This window comes from Oryctolagus cuniculus, chromosome 5 (genome assembly GCF_964237555.1).
Source record: "Oryctolagus cuniculus chromosome 5, mOryCun1.1, whole genome shotgun sequence".
NCBI lineage: Eukaryota > Metazoa > Chordata > Mammalia > Lagomorpha > Leporidae > Oryctolagus > Oryctolagus cuniculus.
In genome coordinates, this window is record NC_091436.1 from 108,622,096 (window position 1) to 108,634,239 (window position 12,144).

Consider the following 12,144-nt stretch of genomic DNA (forward strand, 5'->3'; position numbering starts at 1 on the left):
AAACCTGAGAAAATTTAAGACCATCAAACATGTGTGTGCATATCTGTGTGTGCGTGCGTGCATGCATGCATGCATGTGGATGTGCAAGTCAAGAAATGAGAGAAGGGAGGGACTGTGTTGGGGAATATTTGGATATTAACTACACTCCAATAGTGGTAGGACAGGGAAAGTAGGAGTCTTTTTCTTGGGGTTGATATAGACCGCTCAGAAAAGAGAGTTGGCCTAGAGTTGTTTTATGTCCTACCCAAGGGGTTCTTCTATGCAGATGACCAAGATGACCTTGACATTCCCTTCTGCTTGACTAACCTTATTCAGGCTTCTTCCTAACTCTAGGTTCCTAACCTTTCTTTTGTTAAGCATTTACTTTAAAAAAAAAAAAAAAAAGTTCAGTGGTAAATTCTCTCTGCCTCTTTTGAAATGTAAATCTTTTTAAAAGCTTCTTGTGGGTTTTACAACACTGGAATATATTTCTCAAGGACCTGGAAGGCGTCCCTTTGAAATGGAGTCCAGGGAGTTAGTGTTCCCATCCCTCAATTCTATAGGAGGAGCCTAACTTCAATGGGTACCTTGCTTCAAGTTGTAAAACTGCCTCTTGTTATAGGAATAGGAGAAAATTTACTTATCCTTTGGGTAAACCCAATTAGCAAATACAGATGGCCTGTGTTCTTCTCACTCTAGCTCTTAAAAAATTCCCCACCCTTTTTTCAAACTCAGACTTGAGTTCTGGACTTTTCTCCCTTTTGCATTAATCTTAGAAACAGTCTTCTTTTTCTGTTAAGTCTCTGAAACTTTTGCACTGACACAGGCAAGTTGTTGTCAGTAGCAACAGTATGATTTTAATATGAATATTCAGAACAGGACCAAGATAGCAGTAACCAAGCCCAGGAAAACAATAGCTTCAAGTCCTAGAGTTGCAGTTTCAAAATTTCAAGATTATACGAATACCCATGAGACATAGGGTTGCCAGATTTAGCAATTAAAAACGTAGAACATTTATTTAAATTTAAATTTCAAATAACATTTTTTTCTCAAATATGTTCTAATATAAATATATACTGTATGATGTTTGCATTATACCTACAATAAAAATGTATATGCTGTTTCTCTGAAATTAAAACCCAACTAAACATCCTGTATTTTATCTGGCATCCCTACTGTGAGAGAAATAATCAGTTTTAAACATCTACCAATCCCATAGAGCAAGAAGCCTGCACATAAGCCTGTATCAATTGCCAGTTCTAAACTTCTCTTGTTGTACGTCTCTCTCTCCTTTCCACACCATCTTGCTTTTGGCCACCTTGGATAGTAGAAGGAAGTAGGGAAAGTCATATGTCTGAAGCAATATTAAGTGTTAATAAATTTCTTAGACTAGATATTGTTTCCAAATCATTGTGTTAGTTAGAAAATAGAACATATGGGAACTGCCAAATTTTCATTCAATGGCAAAGAAAATTAGCCTGTTGTAAGACAAAAAAAAAAGGAGTTGCATTTTCAATAACCAATGTATTACACTGGTTCACTACACTCATTATATAGAATAAATGTGGATATACATGGAAAAATAATTATTTTTAAAATTTTATGTACTTCAAGATAATTAGATTAGTCATTTAAGGTAGTAATTCTAAAATTAATAACTGCATATATATTATAGTAAAACCACTAATAAAATATCTAAGAATTATTGAAAAACACCAAATATTAATGAATAGTAATAAAACCCTTCTAGGAAAGAGTTTTCATTTTCTAGAAAACATTCCAGGTATTATTTTTTTTTTCAGATTTATTTATTTGAAAAGCAGAGTGACAGAAAGATCTTCCATTCACTTGTTCACTCCCCAAATAGCCTCAATATCCAGGACTGGGCCAGGCCAAAGCCAGGAGCCAGGAGCTTCATCCAGATGTCCCTCTGGTGGCAGGGACTCAAACACTTAGACCATATTCTGCTGCTTTTCCCAGACAGTTAGCAGGGAGATGGATCGGAAGTGGAACAGCTGGGACGTGAACTGGTGTCCATATGGTGTCATGAGGTGTAATTGTATCAAAATCCATCAATTTCAAGTTCATATTATATTTTGGTTAACATAATCAGCCATTTGTGTCATCGAATATTTTGAGAATCCCATGAAAACTTTAATTTCATTTATACAAGTACATAGATTTTTCATACAATGCTAGGGTGTTTCTTGATACCTAAAATGATCTATTCGCATCAGATTAGTGTTCTTAGTCTAAATCTTTCCTCTGGACTGATGGTCCATTGAGACAATGACTAAATTTATTATATTTATGTATCTAAATTAATTAAAATTGTATATTTTATTAATATTTCTAAAAGAATACTGTAACCATTTTAAGTGAATACTAATTACAAATGCTATGTTTTTATCTACTTGAATTGCAATATAATGCTCTTAGAACATACAGATATGACTTTTTTTTTAGATGCAGGTTTACTTTTTCCATCTTTCAATGGGAATTCCTATTTAGAACTGCCTTTTTTTACAAACTTGGATGATATGAAGTTTATCCTGGAGAAGAAACATAACAGAATTGTTACCATCTACTTGACCATAAAAACAAGCAGTTTAAATGGAACCATTCTGTACAGTGAGTATTAAATGTTTGACCTCCTGTATGTCATGTTTCTTTTTCAAATGTTCACCTACTGAATCAATGAATTATTCATTTAAATATTGTGGGAAAAGTTGTCTAGCCCAATACATGAAGCATTGCAAAAAAGAAATCTTAGTTCTTTGTAGTTTTTTAGAAGTTTCTTTAATTTATGAGTTACTCAGTGGAACATGACTTACAAACAGGCTCTGAACCAACAAGAAAGAATATAGCAAGCATACGAATGCGATAGCATTTGGCTGCAGCAGTAAAATATAAATGCTGCAAGTGTTTCAGAGCATATTTTTATTATATAAATCACTAAATATGAATTGATGACTTGGAAAAATGTATTCCAAAGCTGGGATTCGCTTTACAACTGGAAAAAATTACTGTTACTCTTTTAGCAATATCTATTATCTTGATATAAGCTGGTTTAAAACGTAGGGTTAACAATATTTATTTAAGAAAATGTCTATATCCAAGATACTCTGCATTATTACTTAGTATGTTCACAAGAGTCTCTGTAATCAGAATTTATAGGGTTCTTTCTTCCCTGACTGAACATCATCACTGAGGTGTATTACCTTCAGTACTCAAAATGTAATGATTGTTTTATTTCTTTGAAAATGAGTGTGCAGTAGTTTTAAAAATTCCTTATATTGAATATATAATTTTTCAGTACTTTAATTGATTGCTCACTGTGGGGCAACCTATTATTTCCCAAATGATTAACTCCTCTACTTTGAAATAGTTTGCAAAATTTGATCCATCAGTTTGTGCTTTCTATACAAAATTTAACCCTTTTTATTATTTTACTATGAATTAAATACCCAAAAGAAATATTTTCAAAAACTGGATTCAGTTAGAAGTTCTGAACATTAAATTAAAACAGAATTTGGAAAGAAACTGACTAGTCAGAACTAGACCAGCATTGTTTATTCCCCAGTAACATACGTACCCATGTTTAAATGATGCCTTTAGAAATCTGATTCATTTATATTAAAAGGGAGAGAGTGAAGAAAGGAAAAATGGAAAGCTTGTTTTTATATATGAAATCTAAGCTCTGGTAGAGGACCATGACATTTAGAGGTAATAGTGCATTACAGAGGAAACAAAGCAAAGCAAAACACAGAACAAAAAACACAAACATAATAATTTTAAGCCACAAAGTGAAGTGATTTTCTAGCTTTGCAATTTTTTAGGTTGTATAGAATTGGAAGGTGTTTCCTTGGGGAAAGTGTGTTTTTACCAACTAAAAACAGCTAGTAGTTGAAGCAGCAGCCAACCAACCTCTGGGAATTTTTGCGCTCTGGGCCCATGCTCCTGGCTCATGTCCATGCTGCCACTCAATGTGCTCTTTTTAAGGTCACAGAAACACATACTAAGCCAATACACACTCTCTTCCAGTTGGTGCTTTAAAGTAAATCCAGTAGAACTCAAGCTGAAGTTAGTGCTATAGGATTATTTCTGCCTTTCTTATGCTATGACCTACCAAAATGATAAAACTAGAAATTGTTAGTAAGAAAACAATGCCACTGTAATAATCATCAATTTTTGTCCTTATCTTATATGATATTGCTGTCACAGAACTAGATATGTTGAGGCTATTTACCCAAGAGAATTTTATAGTTTGTGAATGGAGAAAATATTTTTGCCTGCAAAGCATTGTTTTTATTCTCTGTAAGGTGGTAATTTAATCCTACACTGTTGGGAATACCTCAGCAGAATGTTTTGTGAAGTTTCTGCTTTCTCCCCTCTTGGAATTTGTCAACCTCATAAAAGCCTCACAGTAGATGAACACAAAGATTTTTGTGATTCAGTTAGATACCTATAGTTTAAAAGGTGTTCTATAGTGTGATTTACAGGTGAATCTTTTTTCCATTGAAATCAGTATATTATGTGTAAGAACAATTAAAAATAGTGAGGAAATTAAAACAGATATTTCCTGTTAGATTTTTGAAGTAGATTTGGCTTTGGTTGTTTTTCTTTTCTTTTCTTTCAGTGTTGCCATTTATTTCACTCCTGAACATTTCAATTCAACTCAATTTTATTTCACAAACATTTATTGCACATGTATATTTTTTGTCATCAAATAAGGGAAAAGGATAGAGAAATAGGCTGACAAACCAGTGTCAGCTTTGAATTATATTCCTAGTTCAGAACTGTACATTTATCTTGTCTCAGTTTGCCTCACCAACTAATTGATGTTGAAAGGAACAAAAGGAAGATAAAACTTGAATCCTGATGGAGTTACACTGAAAATCCTTAGAAAGGATAGTTTTAAAAAGCACGCTCTGTGGGAGAGAGACAGCTCTGAGAGCAGCAGTTAAGATGAAAAGGAAGCTTTTTGAGTCTGCCACTGAGCCAATTCAGAATTCTGGAACCCAGTCAAAGGAGCGACTAATAGGTCACGGGAGAAGGGATGAGACCACACAAAATTCTTTAGGTGCACTTTCAGAAAATGAGCTCTATTCAGCAAGCAGTATCAATCAGGAGGTTTCGTCATGGGATATGTAACTATGCAGTCCGATCCATTCTGTGCTGCTGCTTTGAAAAGAAACAAGCATGCCCTGTAGAAGTATGTATCTTTGAGAATTAGGAGCAGACATCTGACCAAATCACAGGAGGCAAATTACGTGAGCAACTCGAGTGGCAGGACAGGATTCAAAAGCAACCTTTGTATTACTTAATTTTGTATTTAAACTCAAAAGCGAAAAAAGACCTTTACAGGTATTTATTCCTGGGATAAGGAGGATTAGTGGTGCTTCCTTTTTTGTTTGTTTGTTTGTTTTTGTTTAGGGGGAGCTAAATGAAGATTTTTCTGTTAGTGCTGTAAAAAACAAATTAAATCTGAAGACTCATAATACCTGCCTTTCTCTATAAAAAGATTCCCAGCAGAACACACAATGTCTTTATTAGTTACTCATTGTGCTTTATTCCAGTGGTGTGACAAGGCCAATGAAATTCCACAGCATTATTAGAAATCATCTTATTTTCTAGGAGAAAAAGTTTACAGTGTGTGCTATAAAATTATTTAAATTCCTTTGTCCCTCCTTAAGAGTTTTCAATAAAGCTAGCTCCAGGCTGACATGAAAGGAAGTGGGTCTGAAATAATGGATGGATAAATTAATATGTTGCCATTTAAAGGTATGCAAAACTGTCTCTATTTGTATCTCACTTATTCTTTTTTTAAAATATTTATTCTATTTATTTGAAAGAGTTACAGAGAGAGGTAGAGACAGAGAGAGAGGTCTTCCATCTGCTGGTTCACTCCCCAGATGGCTGCAATGGCCGAAGCTGCGTATCCAAAGCCAGGAGCCAGGAGCTTCTTCCAGGTCTCCCACATGTGTGCAGGGTCCCAAGGACTTGGACCATCTTCTACTGCTTTCTCAGGTCATAGCAGAGAGCTGGATCAGAAGAGGAGCAAGTGGGACTAGAACCGGTGCCCATATGGGATGTCGGCACTTCAGGCCAGAGCTTTAATCTGCTGTGCCACAGCGCCAGCCCCTCACTTATTCCTGATGGTAGCAAAGTCAAATTTAAGAAATTGTGAATGCTTTGAATGTTCAAAAACATTCCATTAGACATTGAGAGGGATATAAAGTTGAATATGAGATATTCTGTATCCCTAGTTTCTCATCACTTAGTTAAGAGATACTACATACATAGTTCTATGAGAAAGTTGATTAGGATAGGTCTTATAATAGAAGTATAAACTAAATAGTGGGGAAAAGTAGAGATTCATTACACCTCGAGTCTGTGCTTGCATTTCTTAACTAAATAGAGGACACTCCTGATCTTGAACTGTGTTTTACCTGACCTTATCAGTACCTGAATGTCGCTCCCCCTCTTCACGGAGGAACAACACTAGACCCTGCGTTGTTCTTTTGCCTGCTCGGCCCTTCCCGGGTTTGCTGCTGGTCCTTCCCGGGTTGGCTGCCGATCCTTCCACCTCCGTGGAAGGGCGGCTCCCCCTGCCACTTTCCCCACTTCCACAGGGGAGTGGCACACCACCGGCCGACTCTCTCCGGCGCTGCTCAGATGTTAGCCGGATGTTCCCTTTTGATGTTCCTGGTGCATGTTGTCTCTCTCCTCCTTTATAGTCCTCTTCCACCAATCCCAACTCTGCTACCCACACGCCGAGTACGCTGCTCTCCTCCAATCAGGAGCAGGATCAGCTCCTGCAGGTCATCACTCAAGTTGGCGAGAGGCAGCTGCGTAGAAGTTGTTTACTCCCTTCTCAGCGCCATATTGTGGGAGAGCAGATGCATAGAATAAGTCTTAATTCCAGTAACTTAGTCTAGTCCAAGTTGCTCCCCACACCTGAACCTGGGCCTTGCATAAAATAATCACTTTATCAGAATGGTTTTTAAGGTTCCAGTTGTGAGTAACGTTGATGGTTGTGATGGAAATTAAAGAGGCACTGCATCTTACTTGAGGAAATTATCCTATTGAGCATCATTATATTTTGTTCCTCCTATAAGTAGAAACAGTAAAGATTTCATCAATTTAGTCAAAATGTACCTTCAATCGAAGATAATATTTCTGCATCTGCTTAAGAATCAGGTCCTCAGTACATTTGAAAATGTTTTTGTAATATTAAGAAAGTAAAAATTTTTGCAAGTCCTACAGTTACTGTTCTAACTGCCCAACACTACAGCTGTAGCATGAAATAATCATGCATAGTAAATAAATGAACAAGTATGGCTGTGCTCCAATTAAACTTGATTATGAAACCAGACAGTGGCAGAATTTGGTCTGGGGTCATAGTTTGCAAATCCTTGACCTAGAATGATATGATTCATTACATTTCTCTAGAAGTTGAACAGTGATTAAAGTTTATGGAGAAATTATTCAGTCAGAAATAGACTTTCTTTTCTTAAGTAACCACCCCAATGAGAATGCATCAACCAGGAACAAATTTAATTATGATAGACGTGTGGGCAAAAACTGATAATGATATCTGTCAAGTATGATAACTATTGCCATGCCCATTTTGAGAACGATATAATCTGTTAAGAAAATTATTTGGGGGTTGGGGATTGGGCATTTGGCCTATTGGTTAAGAAGGTGGTTATAATAACCTCATCCTATATTGGAGTGTCTTGGTTTAATATCCACTTCCAGCTCCTGACTGTGGCTTCCTGCTAATGCACATCCTGGGAGACAGCCTCGAGGACAGAGTTCCCAGTTTCTGGCTTCAGCCTTGACTTTGGCTCAGCCTGGTCATTGCTGAAATTTAAGAAATACACCCAGGGATGGAAACTTTCTCTCTCTCTCTCTCTCTCTCTCTCTCTCTCTCTTTCAAAGACAAATAATTTTTTAAAAAATAAAAAAGAAACTTACACTAGAGTTGGACTACCTGACTCTTTCGGCAAATTACTTAGCATCTCTTTAGAATGGAACAAGAATATTAAAATCCAAGATAACAAAAAGATGTTTCAAGAATTGGGAGAGTTGACACATTTAACCTGCTTAAAACAATGTTTAGCACAAAATAAGCAGGAAGTAGGTGTTAAATATCTTACTTATTCAGATAAAACTTTAACGTCTCAGTCTTAAAACTTGCCTAGGGAACAAGGGTAAGAACACTAGAGATTTAGGGGCCCAGGACACAAGATTTTCACCTAAAAAGTGTCATTAATGTTACATTCGTTCAACAAACATATTCATCCTGGTAAAGAGTACTCTTGAGAGTGGTGCTGTGGCACAGCAGGTTAAGCTACCACTTGCAGTACCAGCATCCTATATCGGCACTGGTTCAAGTCCTGTTTGCTCTGCTTCTGATTCAGCTCCCCACTAACATGCCTAGGAAAACAGTGGAGGATAGCCCAGGTCCTTGGGCCTCTGTACTCACACGGTAGACTCAGATGAAGCTCCTAGCTCATGGCTTTGTACTGACCCAGCCCTGGCTATTATGGCCATATGGGGAGTGAACCAACAGATCGAAGATATTCTCTCTCTCTCTCTCTCTCTCTCTCTTTCTATCTTTTTCTCTCTCTCACTTTCAAATAAATGTTTAAAAGAAAAAAAGAATAGACTATTTAATTCTGGAATCGTGAATGGGAGAGTGATCAGGTAGACAACTGTTACAATATATGTTTTCATTCTTACTCATTTCACCCAAATGAAGACTCACTCCTTCTGAAATATTTGGACCACTGGTACATTTACTGGTTAATCACAATTTTCAGACTGGACAGGCTGTCTATAAATTTTCAGAAACTGGCCCAGAAGCTATTGTCTTAACAGCACATAGTAAGCATGTGTTTCATAATTAATTACGCATTCCAGAATGCTACCATATTCCCCAGAGTTTTTTTTTTTTTTCCTTTTTCCTGCAGTCTGCTGAACAACTAGTCTGTTCTAATATCCATTACTACCTGTATCAGCCCTGTGGCTCTACAACATCTTCAAACCATGAGCTACTTTTGCTAAGGTTGGAGAATTGTATTCAAATCCAAACCTCTATTGGCATTCAGTAAAAGGGAATTCTAAAGCTACGGTAAAAGCATCTGTGTTCCATAGAGAACTCAATACAAGCTGAGAGAACAGTCTGTCACATGACACGAACATGGCACCAGGGTTGGAGCACATCCTAACGCTGCCACAGATAGCACTGATTGATATGTCAGTAGACAAGTAGACGAGCAAGGGTACATATGAGCCCATTTCAATTGTGAGCGAACTCTACAATATAGGATAAATCCGTTAACCTTTCTGTATCTTCATTAGACTATAAATGATGGAGATAAGATTTTTAGTATCAAACTCATAGAGTGAAGAAAATGCATATAAAAGTGTTTTTGAAAAACACACAGCACCATCACATTATAAGCTGTTATTTTTATTTCTTTTATATAGACCAAATAAATCTATGTCATTTTATGGAAATTTCCGAAGTTGACAATTTAGGCACCTGATTTAGGAATGATGTTGAATCTTATTTCAATTAAGCTGACATGAAATGGCTCTCCTCTGAATATTTACTTAAAAATGATCTCACATCAGACTGTTCTTGATGTTTGAAGCATTCATTACTATAGCTCAAATAGACAAATATGATTTACTTGTACCATAGGAATGATGTTGGATCTTATTTCAATTAAGCTGATGTGAAATGGCTCTCTTCTGAATATTTACTTAAAAATGATCTCAAATCAAACTGTTCTTGGTGTTTGAAGCATTCATTACTATAGCTCAAATAGAGAAAAATATGATTTTAATAGAAGTGATACAATATAAACTGTAAACACTCTATATATTTCAATGATGTAATGAAATATTCATGTTTGTTTGAAAAATGTAAACCACAACCCAATACTGAGCAAACTAAAATTATAAAAACTTGACAAGGATAACTTTGCTACCCCCTGTAATATTTATTTCATTATTATGTCTTTATTATGAGATAAATTATATTGATAGAAATATAACTATATATGTGTGTATAAATACACACATATTGTGTGTGTGTTAGGATTCAAAATGATAAAAGGATGTTAGACTTAAATTTGTTAGGATTATCTCTCTAAACTATTACAAGATCTAAGAACTAAAGTCCATTATTTTGTGTATAACAATTACTGTTCATTGTTATAAGCAGTGTTTTTGCTTAACAAATCTTAAATCAGCAACCACAATCATGATTTAATTAGTATAAAGAAAATTTGAGTATCAGAGTCTTTAGAAGCTATCAAAGTATTATCTGGAGCAATAACGTTTACAAAAAATCAATACATAGATTATTTAATGAAAAAATTACTACACAGCTTAAAAGCATAAAGAACTATTTTGAGAAAAGGGCAGATTCACACTTCTCCTGTAATGCATTATCAAGCATCTTTTCACTGAAACAACAGAATGACTTTCTTTCAATGGCCTATTAATGAGCTCTTCTAGAGCTTTCAAGTTCAACCCCAAAATAGCACATACTAGAACATTATGAGGCGAGTGATACTGCTTTTATCATTTGATATATGAAGCAGAGACATACAGAGGAGTCCAGGTTTGCTTAATGGATTTGATTTCAATGATTAATGTTGCACTGAATGTATTATGGCACATGGATTATTGAGCCAATAAAGTTTAAAATAAAAATACACACATTTATTTAAGAAAAATTATTACTTATAATCTTTTTAGTAGTACTGTTTTGACATTCCTGCTTTTTCCTTCCTTTACTAGTTGCTGCTAATTTTTCCATTCTAAAATCAAATACATGACTTTATAATGTGTTTAAAATGGATCTTTAATAGCGTTTGTGAAAACCAAGGAGTTGCTCCTGAATTTATTCATACCACTTCTCCAATTACAGAATGTAGGTTTACACAATACAAGGTCAATTGATTTAAGAGTGGAAAAGTCGATCAATCAAACAATACAGGTTACATTCCCTGAAGTGATTAATTTGCCAATGAAGTATGTAAATGCATCAGTAGCCCCAGGTCTTCCATTTCTCCTCCTACTTTCACACATTACCTGCTAAAATGCTTTGAACTCATTTACAAGTAATATTAATTTTAAATTGCATATTAGTAGAATATATCAATATAATGAATCAAAGACTGTTAAGTAGCAGAATATAGGTAGACCCAAGCTTAATTGTTGATTTCCACTTTCAGTCCATTTAACTTTATAAAGTAGCCTCATTTTATACCATATAACAAAGTAGCCGTGGTTCATAATGGGATGCTCCTACACTTGGATACGACTATTCATCTTTGTAATTGATTTTTGTCACTGAGCTTCCTTTAAAGATAACTTATTCTTGTGTGTTACTACATACATCTTTTTGAATGTCTATAATCTTTAATATTTAGTTTTTGAACTTTTGCAAAACAAACCCATGCATATAGCAGAACAGCTTGATGTAAATGTTCACCTTGGTTCTACCCTGCTCAGTATATTGAATATTAAAATTTTATCACAAAAATTTGACTCTGGAAGAGTAACACAAAGCCATTTGAAAAAATATTAAGTAATAGAAAACCTTTTGAGCAAAAATGATAGAGTGGAGCAGGATAACGGATTGTCCCTTGTTGCATAACATCCCTCCCTCCCCCTCATTACTCTTTCAAAAGAGTAAAAGTGGAGAAAAAAAAAAAAAAAAAACTTTCAAGGAAAATGAACAACCTTATGTCATTTCATAATGTAACCCTTAATAAGTCCAAGGAGGGAAGCAAAGATGTTGGTGAAGTTTCATGTTTCTAAATGTGTTTCTCTTAGCATTCAACTCCAGTAAAAAAGATAAGTGAAAAATAATGCTAAAAGTTCTTAATGATACACTAAAATTCAGAGAAAGTAGGTTAAGAAATTGAATAAGAAGCCAAACAAAAATAAGGAGAAGCTCTATAAAGAACACAAGTCTAAAAGAACCAAGAATGATTCTCAGGAGATGCAGAAAAGTTGAAGCTGTCTTGCCCTCTGCCAGGCACTGAGCTAATTTGGGGTATTTTATGGCTAAAGTCCTGGCAAGCGTGGCCAAACCTTAGTGGGCTGGGTGGGCCTGAGAATGGGATATTTAGG

General features: G+C 35.4%; 1 protein-coding gene across 1 annotated transcript in view; it reads left to right on the plus strand.

Moving 5' to 3' along the window:
• EYS (eyes shut homolog) overlaps nucleotides 1-12,144 on the plus strand; it is a 1,404,981-nt gene that overhangs the window by 1,014,647 nt on the left and 378,190 nt on the right. The window contains exon 21 of the mRNA XM_070074646.1: nucleotides 2,446-2,610. Coding sequence (XP_069930747.1) covers nucleotides 2,446-2,610 — 165 coding nt within the window. The remainder of the gene's footprint in view (nucleotides 1-2,445; nucleotides 2,611-12,144) is intronic.